Source organism: Labrus mixtus, chromosome 4 (genome assembly GCF_963584025.1).
Source record: "Labrus mixtus chromosome 4, fLabMix1.1, whole genome shotgun sequence".
Taxonomy (NCBI): Eukaryota; Metazoa; Chordata; class Actinopteri; order Labriformes; family Labridae; genus Labrus; species Labrus mixtus.
Window position 1 is genome coordinate 28245427 of NC_083615.1, and position 26541 is coordinate 28271967.

The 26541-nt window shown below is 40.9% G+C and overlaps 1 protein-coding gene across 1 annotated transcript in view; it reads left to right on the forward strand.

Annotated features, from left to right (window-relative positions):
• cdh13 (cadherin 13, H-cadherin (heart)) overlaps positions 1-26541 on the forward strand; it is a 391528-nt gene that overhangs the window by 121703 nt on the left and 243284 nt on the right. The window contains exon 3 of the mRNA XM_061036764.1: positions 11263-11474. Coding sequence (XP_060892747.1) covers positions 11263-11474 — 212 coding nt within the window. The remainder of the gene's footprint in view (positions 1-11262; positions 11475-26541) is intronic.

The following is a 26541-nucleotide window of genomic DNA, read 5'->3' on the forward strand; positions in this document are numbered from 1 at the left end:
GTCACTGACAGTTTTCTATCACTCTGAACGTTCTCGACACCAGATGGTCGGTCAATTGCTGTCGTATGTTTCAGAGGATATGGGATGACTTCTGACCTCCAGAATTAATGTTGGCAACAAGTTGAAAATGATTATTTAAGGTCTGATTTTGACAGAGTGGGACAGACAACTGCCAATTTTCACATACTGCCCTCGGGTCCCGAGGGTCATTAGTCTTCTCCTGATGATGCCAAATTCACTGATGGCTGTTTATCATCTATTGAGAGGGTAAAGAGTGAAAGTTGATTTTCTTTCTGAGTACATTGATGGAACAGTTGTTCGACTTTCACTGAGATCACAGTCTTACTAGAAGTCAGCTGGGAAGACGTGGAGTTAAAATGGCCACCAGAAAATAAACCGATCAGATTTTTACAAACATCAGAAGAGAGTAACCTTCACAAAACTGCCTTCTCATTTATTTTACTTAACTTGCTTTTCCACAGGTGTCGGCATTCATCAGCACATCTGGCAAAAGACCAGCCCTACTTCAGCCGTTTCTTCAGAGTGGCTGGAACTTTGTCTCCTTTTTGTTTTCATACTCCCTGTCACTCTCCCTCGACTCTTTCGTTGATTTTCTTTTCTTTCAATGTAGATCCCCCCCCCCCCTCCCCCCAGCTTTTGGCCAGGAGCTGGTGGTTTTAAAACACTTTACCAAACTAGTGTATGACAGAAAACCTGTGCTACAATCCATGTCCAAGTGAAGTACGCTCGCAGGAGTTCCAGCAGTTAACCTGTCACGTGTGCGAGCATGTGTTGATGCTGTAATTAACAGGATGATCTCAAAATAATCACTGTGATTGCATTTTTGACAGTATGATCTATGAGTTAGATTTACGGCAGTATTTGAACTTGCCCGGGCGGGGCCAGTTTAACATCACACTGGTGTTGTAAAAGGTCGTCTGGTTCATCTGCCTGGTGGAACTTGTTGCTCTGAACGTACCACCTGGATCATTAATGACCATCAAAACAATCAATGTCCAGTTACCACACATACTGCTGATTAAACATTTGACGTGTCTTTGAAATCTCTATAGCGATGATTTCGCTTGTCTCACCATAACGGGCTGGCATCCCTCCCACTTCTGACCCTCTCTGAAGAATCACATCACCCTGCCACTGACAAACAAACAGCCTGATTGAAGTTTGTTATGGTGCTGAAATAAATCTCACCCATTCCCTTCAGATATGTGGCTGTGGTTAAACTTGTCACACCGGGCTTCAGGGGATCTCAGTCGCACAGATACGCTGATTTATTTTCATTTATATAAATAGGGTGAGGAGTGCAGTGATGGGTTTTGAAATAAGAATTTAAATGAATTCATATTAAAGCAGGTGTAACCTTGAAACAGGCAACTTCAAAGACCCTGCCTTTAGGCCCAAACAGTTCCTTCTTGTGTGCAGAAAACAGGATGTTTACTGTTGCTCTGAGTGTGCACACTACTTACTTTGAAAAACCTTGAACTCTATACCTCTCAGCTGGCTAGCCGAATGATAGCATGAATGAATTAATGAGATATAAGTAAATACTGTCTGCTTATGTTTGGCCACCCACTTTCTTAAGGATGGCGGTGGGGAGATGCTGGCAGTTTCACTTACCCCAATCACTCTCAAGAAAATGTGTTACACTGAAGTCTATGAATGTGTAAGATACATGCTAATGTTCTTTGGTGGGACTTGTCTGTTTGGACAGTAACGGTGCTGTGGAAAATAATTTCCCCTTGGGGACAATAAAGTCTAAAGTCTGTAAGAAATACAGGAAGTCCAGTTCCCTGTCATCGTCTTCCAGAGACATGTTAATGAAGTGCTGCTGCTAATATTAAGCATTTCATTCAGTTGTTTTGTCCTCTGTCTGGTTTTGTGACTGTGAGGAGAGGCGCCTGTCTGCGACTTATTTTGCATCCTGATTAACGCGGGTGATTACAACAAGAGAGCTGCATTCCGTCAGGGGAAATCCACATTGCAATTATAGCAGAAAAGATGCCCAGGAAACCTTGTTAAAATCTAATAAGCCCAGGGTTCTTTCTTGTTTGCCTTGTTCTGTCAAGGCTGAATATTAAGATAGCAAAAACCCAAATTAAATAAAGCTGGCAGAAAACAAAAACCAGAAGAATACTGGATAGAAGTGGAACTTTCTGATCTTCTGTTTCTTTCAGCTGTACGTGCACCGCTGCAGTTATTTTTCACTGCTTGTGGTTAAAGAGCAGCTAGTGCTATGATTGCAAATGCATACTATTAAGAAATGAACAACTGCAATTCCATTCGACCTGTCACTGACCTCATGGGATCTGGATCAATACTGATTTCTGAAGCCATCCATTGGGATGCAGCTGCAAATCCACCTTAGCTTCAAATGAGAGTTGCACCGATTGGGAAAATCAGGGCCGATGCTGATACCAATGTTTGTTTCATTACTTCTTCAGGTATAAGACTCCCACAATGCCAATTCCCAATAATAAAACCTCTTCTCTGAATCAGTAGTTAGGTGTACAGGATGCCAACATTAAATCGATTTGGCACAACAAATTAACATCAGTGACTAACGTCGGCTCATGCCAGATTACTTGCTGATGTGCCGATGTCTGTCAACTAGGGCCAATATCGTCCGATATGGAAGTTGAACTGATGCATCTCTGTATCCTCATTTCAAATGCATCATAACATCTGGCTAACACTGAGAAGCAGGACTGATGTGTATCACAAGCAGAGCGTGCGTGCGTACACATTAATGGTCTCCATCACATCTCAAGCAGGTCAAACAGACACCATGAGATTTGATTGTAAGAATTAGGCATTGTTAAATTGTCCAAATACCTGGGAAAGCATTCAATTCAAATAATCTCCTTGTGTGCTTTGTCTTTAAAAACAAATGGTTGGATGCTGATACACTTACCCGCAGATTCCACAGCATCCATATGCATGCAGTTGAAACATATGCGTTGACTAGAGAGGGCTCGATTGGCTCCAGAGTGTGCGATGTGTGTGGAATCTGCTTGTTTGTTGATGTACATAGCAAGTTAAAATGTTAGTTTTGTTTTTCTATGTGATCCAGTTAACATGATGACTTGGCATTTAGCTCAGTGTCACAGAGCCACGAGCATAGATGCTACATTTTGAACTTGTCTTGTTTAATATTGACGGCAGAGAAGATGTGTCACTGCTTTATTGTCTCAGGAGATATTTCAGCAGCCACAGCCTGTGAGAAAGGCTAACTGTTTAACTATGTGACCATTAGCCAGTTCATGCGGCGCCATTTGAGCATCAATTATACCTGATAAGACCTCTAGACTCAGCTCTAAATGAGACTCCAATAAAATAGTATTAGGTTCATTATTTTGTGCAAAACGTGTGGTTGTGCGTGTGTGCTGCAGTGTCCCACATATCCCGTCCTGTTAAGGTGGACGTGCTGTAACTCGGGGCGATTGCAGAGAGGATCACCCTGAGCCCGGAGTGAGACGGCACCGGGCTGCCCCTCATTATTCCGACATAATGACTCTCTCTGTCTCTTGCTCACTCTCTCATTTCCTCTGTCTCTCTTACACTCATTGACAGCAGCAGAGAGAGACAAACAGCACGCTCAGTTCACCAAAAGAAAATCACACAGCCGACTCAAACAGCACAGAATGAACCAGCTTGTGTTGTTGACTTTCACAGAAAGGAGCATCACAGATCTCTGTAAGGAACCAAACCATCCGATCGCTCCTAAACCACACGCTTCTTTTTTAGCACAGCACCAACAAAACCTTTTCATGGAAGGAGATGCAGATTTTGATTTTCAAAAGAGGCTGTGGAACCAGATAGCTTTGACTGTGTGCAGCCTGTAGAATGACTTCAACTCAGCTGCTAAGCTGTAACTGACTGATCTATTTTGTAAGTGCCAGCTTATCATAATCAGCTTTTGCACATTTCTAAGCCGGTGATTCAACACAATCTCTGAACCTCAAGTAAATAATTTTAAGAATGTCAGTGCTGCACAGTGAAACTTCTCTCCTGTTTTGACAGTTTTATTGTAGTTTAAACTAAAAAAAAAAGAAAAAGAAATTCTCAACACTAACAATAGAATTATTTTTCTGAGGGCATAAGTTGACAGTGACATTTTACAGCCCTGTTATTTGTAAGAACACTCAAGGGAAACACCGTGTTATAATTAGCGTGCTGTTTCCTCTCAGCTGAAATGTATTGTGCAGCCTGACAGAGAACAAGTAGAGAAACAAAAACAAAACAATGAATGTCAAAAAGAAATTAAGACCCATGTCTCCCAAATATGTAGAAAGACAACTTTTCTGCTCTTATCAAGAGTTGAATATGCGTTAGACTTCACTTTTATGAATTTTGAATGCAGTTAACTTTATTTGAATGGACAGTACCACCAAATATTAGTTTTAAGGCTTGACCCTGTGGTTTCTAAGACATGTACAGCTTCCTTATTCTTTAAGGTATGGTTGGTCATTTTAACCAGTATACCCTTTCTGTTTTATTTGTTAAAACAGTCTGCACCCAGACAGCAATCATTAAGTCATGTGCTCTGAAGAAAATACAGGAACACAGCTGTCATCTCTCACTGCTTTAATCCTGTAAAAACTCTGACCTATTACCGCCCTGAGGTCCAAATGGAAAGTACCAATCAAATGCCTCCCTGGCTCCCATTAGCCCCGTTTCCACCAAGCAGTCTGGTTCAGTTCGGTACAGTATACATTTATCGGTGTTTCCACTGTCAAAAGTTGGGAATGGTACCAAAAAAAGGGATCCGTACCATCCTAATTTTTTGGTACCCTTCTGTTGGGGTGCCAAGGGTACCAATCCGACCCTAAAGGGTCCCTTTTGTTTACTGTGTCCCGTTCTTCTTCTTCGTTGAACTACATTAATAGCGGGCTACACTGTGTTGGGCTGCTATGATGGCTATCTCCATCTGTTTTCTCTGGAAATGTATTTTCTCCCTCAATGACATTCCCTGGCCATATTCTTTTTAAGTAAAGGAGGTGCTACCGTGGTGTTTGATAAACAGTTTGCAGGGACATGCTCAGGGGTGATGCTGACAATACAAAGTAGGGCTTTGTCTGTGTGTACTCTGAGTGTGGGCAACACAGTACCAACTCCAGTGAGTCATTCCATCGGTTTAGGATGATAAATCTATATTCTTCCACATTTGTGTTTCAAGGGAGTGGTTTGTTTGCTCTTCCAACAGGCTTTCCTTACATGGTTTCTTTGCATGTTTTATACACCACAACTCCTGCTGGTCTAAGCACAGTGTTGTGAAACAAAAAGCCGTTAACATTTATACCTGAGGCCAATATAAGGAACATCAACTTTCCCATCACATTAATTATGATCAACAAGCAGTGAAAGCTATCAAGAGAGATTACATGTGCATTTTGGTTGTTTATTGACATTTAGTTTTGGAGATTATGTTCTGTTGGCGCTTTAATAAGCATAAATGATACTACATCATCCACACAGAGCAACACAAAACATGCTCTCTAACTGAGGCACAGCTTCAAAGTGTTGTTCACATGTGCAGAGGCTATAAACCTGTTTCCAGGTAGTTAGCGTCACTGACCTTCAGAAGTCCACATGAAAACTGTGCCGCTCTGTGTCAGATCAAAAAGTATCTGTTCTTTGATGTGTGGCACTGCTGTCTGCTGCAGTGGTGACTTAAGCCAATTAAAGTATGATCAAGGGCCAACTGGAGCACACAAACACATATACACACAAACCCTTGTGCACACCTGTTAGTGTGTACATTTACACTGACAATCTCCAGATACACTTCCTCATCTGTGGATGACATGAAACCATCTGGGTTGCTAGGTACGGAGACTCTACTCTTTGCATGTCTGACATGATTTGAATGGTTAGAGTGGCAAAAAGTTAAAGTGGAGATGGGTTATCTTCCTGTTAATCCCAAGGAGAGGGACTCGGTTAAATCTGTCTGTAGCTGAAAAGCCTTGTTAAAACTGAGTTCTTACAAACGGTCTTACACATATCTGTGATAGGAAGCTCTGGGGTAAAATGCAATTCAAGGTGTAAATACATTTTCAAAAGCAGCTACCCCTCTAATGCCAGGTGATTATTTCAGGCAGGTATTCTCCTGAGCCTTTTTTATGAGGCTGAGCACACTCTGTCAGGTTAGACACGGCAGCTATCAGCTCAAACACACCGCCGCTGCCGCCTTTGAGATTACTCCTGTGATTCCCATCTCTCCCGTCATGAAGACTTGACATTTAGTTACAAGACAGAAAATTGTCTTCAAAACACCTCAAAGAAAACTTTAGTATCTGACAGATAAGGGGGAAAAGAATCCAATCGCTGTGGCTGACAAAGAGAGTGAAGCTGATGTAAATAATACTTTGATGATGTCGACGATCAAAATAAGTTGCTTCATCATTAGGAGGCAGGAAATCAAGATCACAGAGGTGTAAGGAGATGTTTAGATTTATTCTTTGTAATAGACTCATTTAAGATTTTTTGTTGAATCTCTTAAAAGATAAATGTAATGACTGAACAGCAGACATGTTGATTCTGTTGAGTGAACAGAGACAGCTCTTTAACTTCATTGAGGGATTTTCAGACTCACTGTCTGTCTGGACTGCAGGCTTACATGATGCACATTTCAGACATACTGAAGACACTGAATACAGTATATCCAAGCAAACCATTTTTAACCACCATTTTCTGTGCAAGCTTTTTGTTTAACCGTTGAAACTTCAAACTGAAAAGTTTTCTAAAATTTTGATTCTATTATTTTAGTGCTCTCGGTTGAAAGTAGTTCAACTATAGGCACATGGCCGCCCGTTAATGTCACTCCTCCATCACTGACCAATCAACATAAAGAACGGGCGGGACTTCTGATATCAGCATAGTCAACTACTGTGGTGGAGGGGGAACAAATCTCAATCTTCTAGAGCGGCAGCTTAAGCCTGGTCAGAAATCCTTAGCATTGTTTACTTGGTGAAATGTCTTTGAATACAAGCAAATATTATATACTGTATATACAGAGAAGTTTAAAACCACTTAGTGTTTACTACCCAGTAAGCCAACTTTCGTAACCTAGCAACAGAAAGCCCCATTCAGCTCGTGGCCGTTAGTGGGCACAGGTAAAAAAAAATACATATGGTTTACTATATTGGAGGTGTTTATTGAAACACAGATCAGGAATTGCCACTTTCTTGGAAGGAGAATTACGCTATGCTCTGAACATTTGGCTGATCCTTTGTCATGGTTGTTAGGGAGTAGGGTTATGCAAACAGTTAGTAACTATTTTATTTTTTCAGTTCAGTTTTCAGTTTTTAAGCCTAAAGCATTACAGGCTCTTGGTGACCGAGTTTCTGAAACATTTGCCTCTCACAGGCTCCACGGGAGGTTTGGCCTGAAATAACTTTAATGTCAAACATGACAAAACCGTCAACCCCCCCTTCTTTCCTCTTGAGTCATCAGTTATGGATTTGTGTGGCCCTAATCCATGTTGTGGAGTTTTTCCGACCCTGTACCAGCTCTCTGAAGAGAGAGAGAGAGAGAGAGAGAGAGTGCGTGAATAGTCGTACTGCTGGTGAGTGGGGTAAGTTGCATTCTGTCATTGTTGTCTGACTTCAAAGCCGCCAGCTCACCATGCTGTCCTCTGAATCCCCCAAAACCTGAATACCATCAAACACTCTGTGACTGCCTTTGAAATGCTACTGACACTCTTTGGCGCTGCAATTTGCAGGCTCTAAAGAGCGCGCCTGTGTTATTGAAATAAATCTGAGGCTTGTAATGGGAATGGAAATGAACACATCTTTCATGCTTTGGCTTAGAAGGGAGAGTTGGATATGAAGATGGAGCCTTGTTTCCCTGGAGAGTAGGTTGTTGACTTTGTTCTCCCTCTGTGTCCATTGAAGCCTCGCCTTTCCTGTCATTTTCTTTTTCATTTTCCCTTCTTCTTTTCTTCCCTCCTCCATTCTTCACTCCTGTATTCTCTCTGTACCCTGATCCAGATGGCAGAAAATATGGTTTTGTCCAAAAGGAAGAGTTAACTATTTCTGCTGCATCAAGAGAGATAAAAGAAGCCGGACTAAACAGTCCTAAAGGTTTGATTTTATAGTCGGGTCGGGCTGACCATGGGCTCTTTCCATTTCACTTGATGCCGGTACAGTGAAAGACAAATGAGCAAAGATTAATGAGCTTAAGTGAGATGTTCAGCCATGCTCTAAAAAAGTAGTTTCAGGTGATGGTGGAAGAGTTGGAAGAAACTGTGAGAAAGAAAGTAAGTTTTAGTGCAAAATGGATAGATAATTCGTAACTACTGAGAGAGAGAGGAGACTTTTGGCTTCTGTAAATACTTTAAGGGGGGATTTGCAAAAACTGGATTGTGGCAGCTAATAGCTCAATGAATGAACTGCTCATCAATTTCCCCCACTATCTTCCCCATCTCAAGGTTCAGTTGATATTGTTAAAGATATTCAAGCTCAAACACACCCATAAAGTTGATCTGCCCCGTGTAGTCCACGAGGTGAGAAGCTGAATCTTCCAGACAGATCTCGGTTCTGTCCACATGTAGATAGTGAGCTGGGTGGTAAGGATTAAAATAGTAAAGATTATATATCTTTTGGTTACTTTGTTTAAATCTTCACAAACCAGATTGAGAAGCATCACCAGTGGAAACACTTATCTGAAAATCCTTTTGAAAGCAATAGTTACTTTGTGCAGCTTTTTAGACAAAACAACAACTGAAGAACATCTGGTCTGTGTACTGCACAGCCAGACAAGCTCTATAATTTAAAGTAGATCTGACACTAACATCAAAATTCACTCTGATATCAGATGAAAAACATTAACTCTGGATTACATGCTAGGGTGTGCCAGTTAGTGCCTCATGTCTAAGAGCATAAGTGGTTTGAATCCAGACATTTCTAACCCTGCTACTAAGTGCCACAAAAACAAACTATCCGGCGTTTAAGACGCACTTTTAATACCTATTTTTAGGTTCCTAACGTTGGCTGTGTTCTATATACAGGTGCCACCATTATACCAGTATGAAATGCTCACATACAGACCATCATCATCATCATCAGTGCAGCCGCAACCATTACACACTGTACATGCCCTGGAAATTCACCTCCACTCGTGTAGCTGTGCTGGGATACATCACGATTCAGACCAGGCTGTCAGCGCTGTTTTTAACAGGTATTCTCCCTCATCAGGTCATACTCAGGCATTTAAAGAAAACTGTGGTTTATTGTTCAGTAAATAACCCTTGTGGCGTTCTGGTTTGATTTAAATACTCCTCAATAAAAGTCGGTGGGCAGCTCGACTTCAGAACCTTCATCGCACGCTGAGAGCTTAACTACCGCACAGTAGCGAACTGTACTGAACCGTAAGTGCATACTTCAAAAAGAGGATTTCACTGTACTTGTTTAAAGAGGTCTAAAATGATCATTGGATGACTAATTTGCAAACAGTGCACATTTTATGATAAATGGTGTTTGATAATGAAGGTGACCCGGCTCTGAAATATTATCTTTAAAAATACACATTTTCCTGACATGTTCGTTCATTTATAATTTATTTTGATTGGATTGTATTCATAAATCAAACCGATTGTCATCTACATGTTTTTTGTTTAAGTCATGTTCAGTTATAGTTCTACAATTCATTAAGCAGACACTTTTATCCAAAGCAACAAATGGCTAAAAGTATTTTTTAAGGTATAAAAATTCAACAGCTCAACATAAAGGCGCCTGACTTTATATTGGTTTGAGCTTTTAATGAGCTGGTTCTGCTGAGACATAGCCCAGTGTTCACACTGGAGATGAGAGTCCTGCTTTATCTTCAGACGGACTCCACTGATCCACAAGCTGCTCTGAAAGATCAGATACATATTCCCCCAAATCTGAAACCTTTTCCTCTTCAGAAAGATGGCTTCCTAATGCCTGATTGGATAAAAAATCAGGAATAAGAAACCCCCAGTACTTTTTGTGATGGGTTTACTTCATGTTGCCCTACATTCCCTCTGTGTTTTCTGTGTTATATTCAACTGAAATAATCATGATTATTACTGATACATGGTGGCTTTATTGTAGAGGACAGTGCAGAAATCAGGGAGAAAGAGAGTGGGGAATGACATGCGGGAGGACCGCTTGGAGGACTGAAGCCTAACTCTAACCGCTAGGCCATCAGCGCCCCAGTAAGAACATTGTCTTGACAGACCTGCCTTTGTCCCAGAGGATTGAAGGTAATCTATTTCTAAAAAACATTATTTTTATGATGATCTAACTACTAGTTTGTACAGGTTATAATGGACAACATGTCATAAAACATGCGACAAGGATAATGCTATAGCCTTTAGGAATCTTGCGCACTGTTGCAGGCACTCCTGGATCTTAATCAGGCTTGAAAAATAAATAATTACAACTTGTAGAATCTACCACATACTGTATCTAAGGCAGACACTTAATTGACGCTTGAAATTGTCCTGCATTTTCAGACTCACACTGAGAATTTCACTTCCACTTGATTCACTAATCAACAACAACTTGTTGACTTTCTCTCAAACACCTCCCTCAACAATCCACAACAGCAGGAAGCACCACAGGGGGGGGGGTGAGGTAAAGAGGAGGGGAAGGATGAGGGAGGGGAGGATTGTCAGAGCTGACGGTGGGGGAAGACATGGGGATCATGTCTTGACACCGAAGGGAGTGTGTGAGAGAGATAAAAAGAGGATGAACATGATCAGAAGGGATAAAGCCTGGTAGAGTACTTGGCGGTACCTCGCTCAGTCAGACAAGACAAGCTCACACATGCACACGCACACGCACAAATCTCTGTGGTGACACTTTCCCTCCAATGCACCTGAAATCCTTTCCTCCCTCCCCGGTCGTTTAACCGGGTACCACTGCAGCAAATGCAACAGGCCTGTATAAGACAGACATATTAATAAGAGTCTGTTGCACGTTATGTAATTGCTCATAAGTGTTGCAGCTGGCTCGTGAATACAGATCATTGCAGCCTGGCTGACAGAGTGTTCAGAACATCCCACTCTCTCTGCAGGGTATCTGTTTGTCTTCAGGGCATTTCTTTATGTCTGAGAATTACATGTTTTTGTGAACTGTTTGGCAACCCCTTGCTTGGTTATGTTTCTGCATAAAAAAAACTGACTGTTTTTCACAAGACAGATTGTTGACATCTCTCATGTTGGTAGTTTCTTTTCTGTGCAAAGGCTTAACATCTATCTGTTCTTTTTGTGTCTTCTAGTTGAGTTTGATGACTGCGCGGGGAACGAGAACCTGAAGTTTGAGGTGTCAGACCCCAGCTTCCTTGTGGATAAAGATCTGAATCTGGTTGCTCAACGTGAAGTCCTCACCTGCGGGCCCGTCCTGCTCGTCCACGGGCTGAGTGCACATGCAGATGACACGGCACAGGTGGAAGTCAATGGACTGCCAGGTCACTCGCAGCACACACTCAGGGTCAGTAACAATTAATTCTGTGTGTGTGTGTGTGTGTGTGTGTGTGTGTGTGTGTGTGTGTGTGTGTGTGTGTGTGGGTGTGTGTGTGTATTTTGGGCATGTGGTGTGCAGGTCATTCTGTTTACAATCAGCTTGTTTATTTTCAACACATCACAACTGAAAAGGTTACGCTTCATTAAAGCATTGAAGGTCACGCTAATGTAGCATAATGGAACATAATGTATCTGTGATACATTATGTCAAATAGCAATGCCCCTGGGTTAAAACCAGAGAATATGAGTTTTTTTTTACTAATTTGTTTTCACGCCAAGATTTAGATGACAAAGCTAACACAAAGCTACAACCAGCAGTGGGTTAGCTGACCACAAAGAAATGAGAGAAAGTCCAGCCAGGCTCCGTCTGAAGGTAACAAAGTACTTTTATCAGCATGTATCAAAGTCATTTATTAACATCTTTCATCTCATGAATCGATTCAGTTGGAGTACAAACTCTACCAATTTAAAATGCTATTCAGGGGCAGTAACTTTATTGAGTCTTGACAGGTGGGCCTGAGTTTTTACGAAACCAGAATTTAATCTTCAATATAAAACAAGTGTAAACACAATATCAATACCTTTTACAATACCAAGGTAACAAAAATGATAAGCACTGTGTTGGTACAGAGAAATACCCAGAACACAGACCAACGTCTTTGAAATACTGTTAAATGAAGAATGTGTGACTCTTTGATCCAGTAGATGTCGTCCTTCAGCACCAACATGAAACCAAAACAAACTGCTGTTTGGCCACACCTCCGCTCTCCTCCAGAGACACACCTCAGACCCCTCTCCACTCACGTTCACACAACGGAGTTTTGCGCAAGTGGCGTACAACATAGTCCAAAATTGCAATTACCTGTGTCCTGCCTTTTTGTTTTAGCATGCTAATGTTAGCACACTTTCGCTCGTAGCTTCAAATTGCATGACACGGAATGAACATGATCTAAAAACTCTTACATGACATCCAAATAATCAGTGAGTATGTTCTTCTTCTCTCTAGTCCTTGACTAAAACAACTTTTATACACAAGGGGAGGAGCCGGCCGTCCCGTCCATGTAAACACAGCTCTGACAACAACACAGCCAGCGGGACTCGAGCTTCTCACTCATTGTAGACAGTCAGGACTCAGAGACACATTTACACAGGATAGACTGGATCTCTGATATATTTATGTGACATGTCGCACATTCTTCCTTTAATAGTGAACAGGACATAATCAGGAGAATTTTCCCCAAAATAGATAATAGATCTTTTTGTTAAATATTTGTTCACAATTATCACTCGTTATCCAGATAACGTGTTTGGTTGTGTTTGTTTGCACCGAACCTGACTTCTTTATTTTTGGTTTGCTGTTTGGGACATTTCTGTCAATCATTGCGTTGTGGTGTATAGAGCTCACAGCAAACTCTCTGCAGATGAGGACTAAAATAAAACATATCACTTTTTCTCTACTGTGTTCTCTGTCTGTCTGCAAGAGACACACATTTAACTTGTAACTGTACAAAATGTCAGTGTTTGGCTCGCTCTGCTTTCTTCTCATGTCATTTTTAACTACCACTGCTCCCTCTTGCTATAGCTGAAGCTTTCGGCTCAGGCAGGCGCGGAGTTGGTTGTGATGACAGGACTTTAGAGGACATAAAAGGGACATTTTTAATTCCTTTAATGTCATGATCAAAGGGGAAAGATTGGTATAGTACTGTAAAACAAAAACCACAGAAGTTCACTGAATCCTTCTTCTTTTTATGGCATAGCCCAAAAGACAACAGATTCAAGTCACAGCTCAAATCCAATCCCTGCAGAAAACTCCTTAAAACAAAAAACAATCTTTCCTTACACTGATTCATCAGTTAATAGCAATATTTCTCATTTTTGTTTGCTGTTCTGACTGTTATAAGCCCTTTTCAGGCGTCATAAGACATATTCAGAATGTCAGTTCATGTCGTGATATTGACGCCCCTGTGATGTCTCAGTTTCCTTGTGAATGAAGGAGGCGTAATTAAGGGACCAGGGGATCCCACCTCTGTGCCGTCATTGGAGGTAGTGACAGAGGCAGTACAGGGCCGGCCGCTGTGTTAGTGTGTGTGTCTGAGTATGTGTCAATCTGAAAAAGACAATAGAAAGAGTTCAGCATCCTGCTTGTTAAAGTGACAAATATCGTGAACATACTTAAAAGCATGGTTGGTCATTTCTTCCAGATACACTTTTAAAGATTTTGGTTGAAATTGTCATTAGGTCCTGACAGAAATTAATAATTCATGTTCTCTGAAAACGGAACAAAGAAAATCTGTCATCTGTATCAGTTTGTAAGCCTGTAAAAACTTTGACCAATGTCTGCCACGAGGTACCAATCTGATGAACCAATCACACGCCTCCCTGTCTCCCTGCTCGTTCTCTACCCCATGGATGCACAAGCCCACACTCAAAGCATGATCTGAGGTCTGCTTCTGGACCAATGGCGCTTGTGCACGTAAGTGAGGGGTGTGGCTTTTGAAGGAACACAGAGGGGAGGGGGTGGGTGTTGACAAAACACTGAGGGAATGCTACTTTCAAAATTATGATTTTTATATCGTAGTTACAGTCATTTTAGAGTCAAAGTTGGAAATTTCATTTATTGCCTGTTTCTGTTACTTACCCCATGGTTATTTGTGCTTGTATTAGCTATGCACTTATTAAGTGTTAATCATTAAACAGTTTGAAAGCTCACATGCCACACACTCAGTATTACTTAGAACAGATTCATACACCTTGTGTGAAATCTCTGCAACTGCTAATTACTGCTAGGTACTTAGCTTTTTCTGCTCATTAAGTTTTTCTGATTTTCATATTTATAATGAGAGTTACTCTCCAGTCTGCAGAACACATTCGCTGCCATAGACAGATGAATGAGATCAGAGGACTAATAGCAGTTTCTACCCCCGTACCTGACTCTTTCCATCCTTCAGAAGAGATTTATTAATCCACCTCCAGTCTTCATTTCCTGACCCCACACGGGGTGAGAAACAGAGTGTCCACCTTCCTGTTCAGACATGACGTTGGTCTAAATTGTATTTGATTAATTTTCATCCAATTAGTTTATTGCCCAAAGAATTAAACTTTGTCTTTATTAAAACAGAAAAGTGGGTAGATTAGTATGGAGAGCTTGCTTAGAGATGCAATCACAGGCACTGGATGTTGTTCACAATGCATTCATACATCCTAATTGCAAATTAAAAACATTAAAAATGAAATTCATCAAATGTTCAGAGGGATCTGTTGGCAGCCATATTCCTGCATACAGTATGTTAATGAATTCTAATCACTCATAAATGTGAGCCACACTCTTGCCATCTTAATTATCACCAGTTAACATTCAGCTTCCTCACAGATGTAATATTAGGCACCCATACCTTTAAAACATGATTACAGAAAGTCAAATATACTCATGTTTGAGTGATGCTGTTGCTTTAATGAAAAGTAGCCTTCTGTTTTAAGAGAAGCAGAGGTGAAAGAGAGTTGGTGAGAAAAGACTTGGGGCTGCACAGAGAAGGTGATCGATGTAACATCCACCGGAGAACCATATATGGAGCTGAAAGAGTAATTGATTTATTAAAGAGGGACGTGTGAAATATGGACGAGCCCAGAAGAGCAGCTGCTGCTGGGCTCTGCCAATACGACGAACATGTCATCACCATCACCAGAGATGTGTGTTTCTAACACTGTTGCAAGCGGCAATATGAACTGAGCACAGCTTTATATCTGTCTGCAGATTTTTAGGATTTAATGTTTGATGATTAAGGGTCTGGATTATTGATCCAGATTCATGCAGATCAAAGGCGTTTATAACACTATCAATTGTCCCATAAAATTCACATATGTTTTACACTCTCACTGAGGCAGACTTTGCAATGTTTGCTGAAGTATACATTGGCAACATTTTGGTACTGAAATGTTCCTTATGTATTTGTGCAATTCAGACAGTGCTCTCCTTCTCTTTCTCTCCCGGCAGCTTTGGGTTTAAGGTGCACTATGGAGTTTTGGTAAAGAAATGTGGAAGTTGGAGAAATGTACAGATTCTGTGGTATATGTTCATATTTTATAAACAAACTTTCCTCAGAGAAAGATGTGTTCCCTGTAACACTGTTTGAAGATAACATGCCGAGCGAGAAGTGACTCAACAGTGAAAGCGTAACTCTCCTGGTAGCTTTTTAGCTCCAAACAGTGTTCCAGGGACCCATTTTTTATCTTAAATTTTTGTAGTTCAGAAAATATAGCATATAACTGTTTCACTTCTCCAACTTAATCATTTCATTACAAAATCCACAAAGTGCACCTTTAAGAATATGTCTGAAGATCTGTCATTATTTTAAAACTTTGGTTCTTTTTCAAACTATCGATCATTTCAGAAAAAACAGAGTTTGTCTTGTTTTAAAACACATATTATTGAACCATATCGAAGGATTTTACAACCTTTGTGCTTTTTCCACTTTCCTCATGTTTTTAAAGGAAGAATATCCCTTTTTTCACACTTAAATGTAATAGAAATCAAGTATATCCTCTGAAAATAACTCTGTGAGTCCTGAATGTCTGCAATGAGTGTAACACCCGAGTCCCACTGTCTGTGATGTTTTCAGAGCTTTATCTACATCGTGTTTACATGGGCCGGCTCATCCCCTTGCGTAAAAAAGTTGTTTAATTGAGGGACTAGAGAACAGAAGAATAACATACTGTACTCACTGCTTGAATGTTTTTTTTAGATCACGGCCATTTAGTGTAAATTTACATGCAGTTTGAAGATATGAGCAAAATAAAAAGCGCTAGCATAAGCATGCTAACACAACAATGTAGCACAAGTTGTTTTGGTTTCATGCTGGTGCTCGAGGGTGACATCTGCTGGATCAAAAAGTCACATATTCTTCCTTTAAACATAGTACATGCATGACGTTTTCTACTGGAAAGAAAAACAAACATCTGCAATGGTATGCACCAGGGTAGGGTTTATGGGGAATTACTGGCCAGCTCCAATTTATATGGAAGCTTGGCCAGCAAGCCTGCACCTCAGCACTGAGCTTTGTTTCTCTGCAAATGTGTCCTTTTGTGTGTAGTCTCCAAAAGTGTTTCTGCGGCCAGCAGAATCAGCTGCTTTCGAAACTCTGTGCAACTGAATCAGCACCATTGTCCCCATTCATATCCTATATATACCTCTATTATGCACACTAATTTGATGAGGAAAACGTTTCCCTGGACTCCAGATATAGTCAGAGTTCTCTTCATTTATTCAGTGATCATCTGTCTTCCTGTTGCGTAGCTCAGTCCTGCTGCTTCCTTTCCTCAAGCCCCGAGCTTAATCAATGTTTCCATCCCTTTCAACGTGATGTGCGTCTCATTTGTTTGTGCCTCTCGCTCAGTTATTTGGTTAGCTAGTCCATGGGTGTTACCTTGGCAACAGACTTCTCCTCCATGCCATCACGGGGGACATTTTAAAACCACATATAAGCCACGTTAATGATATTCCCATCAGCCTCAGCTGTGCTTTTTTGTTTTGTGCTAATTAGCAATTTCCATATCAATATGTGCTAACCTTTAGGCCTAATGTATTACAAACTCTCCCCCTGTTTAGCTGCAGCATGTTAGCATTGTCACTTTGAGCATATGACAATATCACCTAACCTAGCTTCTGTATGTAATATGATACACACCTTTTGGACATGGTTTCACTGTAAAACAAACCAGAAAATAAACTGTCATTTTACTGTATGTTGCATCAATCCAGTCAATATTCATGCTGAAATATCCACCATTTTTGAAGTACCATACAAAGGTCAATGGTGCATGCATTCTGTCCCTGTTGGTATTATCTGTGCACTGCATGTATCCGGTTGTGTTCATTAGGATTTTCAGGTTCAAACATTCTCACTGAGGAATTAGAAGTCTTAAAAACATTTATATGTAATATTATTCTTTTAGTTATAGGTTAAGGCAATCCACAAATTGACACAATAAAACACCACACACTTCACCAAGTCAAAACGGAGGGATTAATAATTAAAGCACAAACTAAATCATTAAACGAAGATCAACTCAGTACTAATTTTACTACACACAATTCCTGACTGAAAGACATAGAAGTCCCAACTCCAAAGCATCTCCTCCTGAACTCAACACATTATAAGCACTGAGGCCAGGTGCACCTCGTTAAGTCATCAGTAGCTTCACCTGTGCAGAGCTGAAGACAATACAAGGGGAGAAGAGACAAACAGAACAGGGAAACATACAGCCTTAACAGAAATATTGTCAAATATTGAGTTTTATCACAAACGTGTGTCGTTCTTGAGCCCCAAAGCAGAAAACAGAAGACTTCAATGTTGTTTTTTTATGTAGTTGGAGAGTGTGAAGGTGAAGAGTTGAGCCAGAGTTATGGTGGAGCCGTGGCAGGACCTGAGAGCATGGCTGAGTGAGGTAAACATACTGAGGTCCCGAATGAACGATGAAGCTGAGGTTAACTTCAAAGTGAGTTGTGAGTCAGAAACAAGAAAAAACCCTCCTACAAGAATTAAGTCTGGCCGCTGCACATTACAACACTGGCCAACAGAACAGTCTGGCAAAGACTGATGTGTAGAGGCAGGGGCTGTTTTTGAAACTGCGCACTACATACTACTATCTAAATCAGTATGCAGTATATACTGTATACTGCATACTGAGTTCAACAGTTGTACGTAGTATGACTGCCAGTCGTCGGTTATTTTGCAGTATGATTGGCACGGTTAAACTGGTTTCCGGTCCTAGAATGCGGAAGTAAACAACAGCCCATCTGGAGGTAATTAACATAATTAAAATAAAACAAGTCTACAATCTCTAGTATATTCTGTCATTTATACACAATGCTCTGGGTTGAAATATGATTGGCATGCTATTAAAGTTGTAGTATACTTTTCAGACATTCAGGTTGAACTTTTACTCAGCTGTGAATAATATGAAGGGCAAGCGAAGGACCCTGTAACTGTAGCTGCTTGTCCAGCTGTGGCACATGCACTGTACAGTCTAAAAAGCAGGAAAACATATAAATATATGAACATGTCATATTTGTTATTGTTTCATGCCCATAATGTGGCAAGATAGTCAGTCACCGCCACCGACGAGTTCAAACAGCTGTGCTCCGGCATTTTGATCTCTGACCTGGCACTTTGCATTGTGGGAAACAGTACGCCAGGTAGACTTGTCCGATGCCTACTGTACATTTTTCCCGAATCAGTATGACATCCTGGTATTTGTGGCATACTGCGGATCTCGCAGTTGTTCACATACTGCATATTGCATACTGCATTTTGGCCAAATCAGTTCGTACTAGTAGTATAGTATGTGGTTTCGAAAACAGCCAGGGTGTTTATTCTGCGGAAGCTTTCTGAGTGGATGGGTCTCAAGTCTGCAAGTTCATTGGCAGGACGAGTGTGATTGAGGGCCACACTTATACAGACTCACAGAAAGACAGACACAGGTTAAACAACAACACACTCATGGAAGTGAGGTGGTAACAATGAGGAAGCGACACGGCCCGGACCTTGGGTTGTATTTTTGTAGCTCTGTTGATTAGCCTATTTTTTCTTGGTTACCATGACATTCTGTGGACAGAGGTGATTGGTTAGATCTGTGAACATGGCGACATCTCACCAATGGACTTCAAGGGGTCTGGGAAAAAAATTCTGTAGTTGTAAAATATTTTGTTATGACTGAGAAAGTTCTGTGGAAACACAACAGCTAAAGAACAAAAATGTGTCCTTAACTTTCTATTGCAGAACATGCACACTCACATAGCATTAATTGGGTAGAGGGTAGTGAGAGAAACAAACATGAAAAAAAGGTTGTAGCATAAGCCGACAGAGAGGAAGACATCCCAGAGCTAATGAAAGTGTCCTCCTGTGAGGCATGATTTTTTAAACTCTTATTTTAAACTCTTATTATTTCACTATCAATGAATCTGCTGTAGATCCTCCAGCTGTGGGACCAACATCATCAGGACATCGTTTGTCCCTGCTTATGTCCCTATCCTGCAGTCCCTCCACACTTCCCCTCCTGCACGGTCTCAAGCGTTCCATCAAACACGAGTTCACAGCAGCAGCCTCTGAAGAATCAGTAACTAACTCTTTAACACATTTTGAAGCTTGTTTCAATAAGCCCGAGGATTGACTTGTGGAAGGACTCTGCTGCGACACCGACTGCTCTGAGCTTTGAGTCTCCAATCACTGTCCTCAATGTCCTGGATGCCTTATCACCACTTTTCAATGATTTCACCAGAGAGGAGGTTTCTTTTTGAAACTTTGTTTTAAGAAATTAACTCCCTTTTTTAGTATTCCTATAAACATCAGATTGTGCATTTAGCCAAAAGTCCCATTGATTCCTCTAGGACACACAACAGAAACTTCCCATGGTGGATTCTGTAGCGTAATTATAGTATCAAGGCAGAAAATATTGGCTTGTAATAACTGAGTGCTGTGAGTGAAGGTTGCAAGAATCTGTTTTTAATACCTCTGTGCATGCTGTTAGTTTGCTGTAACACAAGCCCACAGGGAGAGAGGCAGCTGATGAATGATTCCTATTATGAGCAAAACTCTGCAAAAAAAGGGAATAAACGACTCTGAATTCAACCGATCAATATGTGAATTAATGGTAGAATGCATTTCAATTTAACAAATGCGCCCTCCAAGATATGGGCCTTTTTATGTGTGTGTGCTTCTCCTCTGTTGTATTGGTTTGTTTGTGCAGAACAACAGGGATGCATAGCATTTGCTTACCTTCAGGGCGCATTTACAGGCACCATTCAACTGTAACAACTGAAACTGATAAAACCCAAAATCATTTTAGTCCAATAGCCTATTTATATTTCCTTTTGTTATGTTTCATCCATTTTCACGTCCTGAATGAAAAGTAATATTGCATCCTGGGAAGAATCCTCGCCGTGCAATGGCAAATAGATTTCCTCTAAGCAAGCTTCCAGTGTTCAGGGAGGCTTTCTGGGGATGACTAAGATGTGACATCTTGCAACCACAGCACAACATCTCATATTGTACAGCACAACACAAATAATCTCCTCTCCCTGTCTCCATCCCACTCACGCTATCTTTTCCTCCGCTCGTTCTCTAGCTGTCATTTGTTAATCTGTTTACTGAATTGTCTATTGTCTTCCTCTCGTTATATTGCTTCCTCTTAACCCTCCATCTTTTCCTGAAATGGTTTAATGCATCTGCTTATTACTTCAACGTTTTTGTTTGAGCTTTTACGTGTGGGAGTGAGTGCTGCAGAGGAAAACCAAACAGCTTACTGTCATCTCTAATTTACAAGATTGGCAAAACAAACCTTCACCTACAAATAATTGATATGCATGATTCAAGCAAGCGGTGCTAATTGTGAAAAATTGTTGGCTCATATCAGGTGAGCAAAAAACAAACAATACGACATGTGTTTGAAAAAAAGTATTTGGCTATAAAAGTAGCAGCAAACACTTTTCAAACATTGGATATGAAGTTTGTCTTATTGAAATGGATATTTAAGAAGCCCATCATTTCTGATCTGGTGATAATGTTTGCTATGAATAAAGCATTGTTCTTACACCACTTTCAGCATCAGTACATGGATTTGTACTTTGCACTATTTCCACAAAAACTGTGTTCATCTCCAGTGGTTTGGGTGGTTAACTCCAGTTAAGCTCAGCGGCATCTTAAAGGCTGGGGATTCAAGTAACTGTTAAAATTTGGGAATGAGTCCTAAAATTAGGCGGCCACTGAAGCAGAGACGCTAAAATTAGATTATGAAAATTATGCTCAGGTCTTTCAGATTTAGTTAAAAGCAGCCGCAGATGAGAGAAAGGCTGCCTGTGACTGAAGTCGAGGGAAACAGGAATCATCACATGATGACTTTTTCAGGTCAGCAGAGGATAAAAAAGACAATAATGTAAGAAAAAGTGTCAAAGGGAGGAAACAGGGAACATTTTTTGGTGGTCGTAACATCTTATATGATATTTTTTGTGGAGAAATTAGGAGAAATTCTGGTTTTGCACTCTGTTATTAAGAGACATGCTTCTCACACACACACAGGCCGAATCACGCATGACCAAACAGAACCTGTGGACATGCATTAGTGCAGCCATGTCAGAGTGCTACATAAGGAGCGTGGCAGAGCCGATGGGGGTTTTGATCAAGGGCACCTTTCTGGCACCCCTCCAGCAGCCAGATCGACTTCCATACTTTGGATCTGCACCAGGACTTGAACCAGCGACCTTCCTGTTCCCAACCCCCGTCCCTTCAGACTGAGCTACTGCCATTACTGTCTCATTCTCAGATTTATGGGCTTGTTCTTGTCCAAATGCATAGAAATGCACACAAATGGGTTCAAAAGCACTAAAGTGGATATAAACTTGATATAATCTGAATGTAAATAATGATATGACAGCTGTTTTGCACAATTGTTGTGGTAACTTCTTGTAACACAAATAAGAAACAACAGGAGACTCGATACAACAGGAAATTGGCTTTTTACACTTTCACACTTGACAAACCAAGCAGGCACACAAAGTATTCTTTGCTGAATGAGCTCAGAATCTCTCTTTTTTTACATCTTCACTAAAGTCCCACTCGCACCTGTAGGTACCATATTGGTCTGAAAATGAGACGGCACTGAAGACCAAATCTTATGTTTCTAAAGAAAGTTGTATTTAAAACAAATGATGACAGTAACTTAGACTAAAAAAAGGCAGGTTGTTGTTTTTTAACACCAAATAAAATCATGTTGTCATTAGTTTGAGATTAATTAATTATTCCAGATTATTGACTGTTTGAAATAATTATCGGTTACAGTGTCTCCCTATATTTAGCATGACTGCGATAAAAGGTGTTTATACTTGGTTGACAACAGTTAACAGTGTGAGGTGTAATGTTGTCAAAACGCAGAGCAAGCTGTGATATCAGTCAAGGGTGTAAATATGTTGCTTTGTATGTATGCATAATAAACACATTTACTTACTGTAAGTGAGGTTAACTGTGTGATCTGCAAAGTGACTGATTGGCTGACACGGCTGCATATCCAGGAGTTTATTCCACATCGACTAGCTGTACATCCCTGTCACCGCTGGCCGATGCTGGCCTTGATATAATCCATTTCTCACCGGCTCTCCTACACATTGTCACGAATGAGTAATGACACTTCTCAATATAGCATTGGGCCTGAAAATGGCAGAATAGACAAGGACGTGACTTTCCTGCCACAGTAACTCTGTGCTCAGGTGACAGTGATGAAGGCTCCATATTCCTCTTCCTCTTAATTCAGGGAGTGACAAACACAACCCAACTCTCTTATCAAAGTATATTACGTAGGAACATAAATACTGTCAACTTAGGTACATTTATCTTCCAACTTGAGAAGCACCAATTAGTTTCTTTGGCCGATTATCAAAATCAAATTTATTAAAGACGTTGATCTATTTTACTGATCCTCATTTAAAAACTGACAGAAGCCATGCTCTCGAGTAGACGGAGCTCCCCCAACCTTCAGTGAGGTGATCTGGCACTACTACCACCTGACATCCCTGACGCCCAGCATCCACCATCAGACTGTGTTGTACCAACAACCACCGCCGTCCTCACTCATGCACAGCCTGCTCCAACCTCCACCTCAGCGGCAAGGAAGTGAGGACAACAGGAAAGCGAGGAATACAAAGGAGAAATCCTTCCTGCATGTTGTCCCATATGCTCTTTTGTAAAACGTCTCTATACCTCGCTATACAAATAATGATTGATTGATTGATTGATATAATGTTACAATGCTGGATGCCCATACTAAACATGGGGTAAAGTTCTTAGATCACGGTCTAAACATACAGTATGTTGTAGTATTCCCAGGGTGAGTCTGCAGAGGGCGCTAAAGGGCTTGTTCTGCAAATCATGTGATAGTTCCCCGATATGAAAGCCAGACTTTCTTGAGTGACCTGCATCTCTCCACGTAGGCAGATTAAGCTGTTTTCATTGGCTGTTCTACCAGCACACGAGAGCAGCCCTCTCCTGGCAGCCCTGCAGCGTTCTGCCACCTATTAGATGTCCAGAGAGCTGGCCAATCAGGATAAAGTTTGCACATGGAGAGAGGGGCCTTAAAGAGACAACAGCTGAAACTTGTTCAATTAAGGCAATGGCTGAAAGTAGTGTTTTCACTGACGCCAGTATCAGATAAATAAGGTTTTTGAGGTTTTTGAGCTGTAAATCATGCAAAGCTACTCAGTTTCACAGACTGACATCATGAAAGGTGAAAATATAATATCGTCGTTGGGTCTTTAAGGTCGGACCTTTCAATTCTGATGGTCTTTCTTTAAAGAACTCTAATTGTCAGCACAAGCACACTTTTCTTCAATGGACATTTAATTTTGTGTTCATAATGAAACACACACTGTTAATAAGGTTACATAATAATCCCTACCTGAAAACCTCTCTTCAGCTGCATGCTTTCTGACACCTGAAGAAATTCTGAATTACACAAAAAAATAACTGTTTACAATTAGCAAGGGCTATTGCTTGCAGTCTCTCACTCGTCTTTGTCTTTCTTGCTGCCTCTGTAAACGATTTGCAGCTACAAAGGGATGGGTTAGGGTTATGGGATATAATAGAAAGCCTTTATTGTAATTGTACAAAGAACAGCAAAAGGAGCTCTTAGTCAGCGGGTTAGTTAATGGGAATTGAACCCTGAAGACTGATAATAACTGGCTCACTTTACAGGCCTGCTTATTGCACTTACTTAGGAAATCAATCATTTACTGTTTTGTAAATTATTTAATTTATATCTTCCACTCAACAAATAGTCCATTGGAACCTACAGTTAAATCTGCATCCATAGCAACAGGTCATTCTGAATCACTAGCTGTCATTACTCCCATTGAACCGACCATTTCTTAAAATGAGCTCACCTAGCTCTTATTCCTCCCATATTTCCGTCAATGGGGAGACTCAACAGAGTGAACAGATTCCCATGAATCAGCCCAGCCCTTGATTGAGTTCTTGACTTGTTACATTGCAATCTTTTGACTTTTTTTTCTCCATGCACCAGTCTTTAAACGCCATGATATCCTCCACCACATTGCGTTTTGTGTTAAGTTAATTTCACAATCATCACTTTTATAGATGTGCATTTTTGAGTCTTCTATCTGCTTTTCACTGAATCCTTTCTCTTGTCCCCACAATAAACAGACACATATTTGTTTATCCTCCAGCAGGCCAATGTGTCAACCCTCTTGTTGATGGGCACCTCAATGCTACACCGACAACTTGTTAACTTGTGTGTGTGTGGCTGTCCCTTTGGTGTTAGCGTCGCTGTGTGCCTGGTATGTTTGTATAAATTTGAGATTGGAACAGAATTGGATATATTTAAGAAGACTGGCCGATCACCAATCACAGCTGAACAGGCTGAATATGAGCTGGACGATCAATCCATAGCTGCTTTTTTTTGTCTTTATGGCACTTCTATCCCTGCTTTTCGCTTTGTTTATTTTAGCGGTGGAAACAGAATCTGGGAAACAAATGTAATGAAGTTGGATTAGGGTTAATGGAGCAGCAGTAGTAAATAATGAACATGACAAAAAGACAATCTTACTGAGCTGTAAGGAAACTTTGGATGAGTAATGCAAACTCTAAAGAGAAACGGCATAAAGAGAAGTTATTTTACCAGAAGAGAGAAAGTACTGCAAACGTGGATAAAACTGTGAGAGTGACTAAAGGAGCACACTATCTTCTCCATGATGCCGAGTAACGAGAAGCTGGACAAACAAGCTGAGTCCACCTGAACACGTCTGTCAGTGTGTCTCGCCATCCTGATCCTCCTGCAGAACATTGATAGGTTTTAAATCACCATCATTCCCTCCCTATATCCACTGTCTCTCAGCTCAGTGCCGACGTGGATTTGACAGCATGATCGGTCTTAGCCCTAACCCCTGTCACCAGTCTCCACATCCAGACACTACATTTACCTTGTGGTGCCTGTTTGCCTCTCCACACATATCACACAGCTGAGACCTGTGCATGATGGGATTGATAGGCTCACCCCCCCCCCAGTGTTCAGACTCAGGCCTGATTTTTACAGGCAGCACTTTAAAGTCCATCAACTGGCTGGTGAACTGGTCACATACATACACACACACACACATACACACATGTGACTGTGCTCTTTAGACACCAAATAGGTCAAATAATCCCTCACAGTTATGAGCAGTGTTCTGTTTAACTGCTTCAGGTCCAGTTTTAGATCTCGGTCTTTGACATTTGGAAGGTCATCCCCCAGTGAGCTCAATAAGAGTGGCCATTTCAGAGACCGCTCGCTGTGTCTTTGCTTTGTTCTGGTCGGCTTGTGTTTATGATTACTGTTTCATTGTGTTCTCTCTGACCTTTGTCGCTTGGAGGGGTGGAGGAGAGATGTGGTTAGGTGTGTGTGTGTGTGTGTGTGTTTGGTCTTGCCCTCTCTGTAAAAGTGGCGGCTCTGTGCTGTAAACAAATGGCTCCGTTTTTTCCCTCTTACCTGTTCTCTTTCCGTCATTATGACAGCAGTAAAAATGGTGCCAGCTTCACTGTCAGCCAAAAGCAGTGTGAACAGTAAACAGGCAAACAGCCCCCTGCACACACACACACACACACACACACACACACACACACACACACACACACACACATACTCAAGGCTATATCTGGATGCTCTGCACATTGTCAATAAGGTGTTGTAAAGTAGGATACAAAAGATGAAGGACAAAAGGGACTATTTGCATCCCAAATGAATCCCCAAAAACACCCAGGTTTGTATTTTCCCTTCATAGTAAAAGTGTGTTTTCATTTTATTATTGTTATTAACACGTACTTCCTGTCATTGTCATTCCTCTGACACTTCAGCAGTGAATACCTTTTTATACTGTGGTTACATGCAGTGTAGTGCAGATCAGATATCTGTTGAGAACGTCTACTTTTAGTTATTTGTCTCTGCTTTTTGTTCGGGTTTTTATGATTAAAAAGTTCTTCAGGAAAACATCAGAAGTGCTC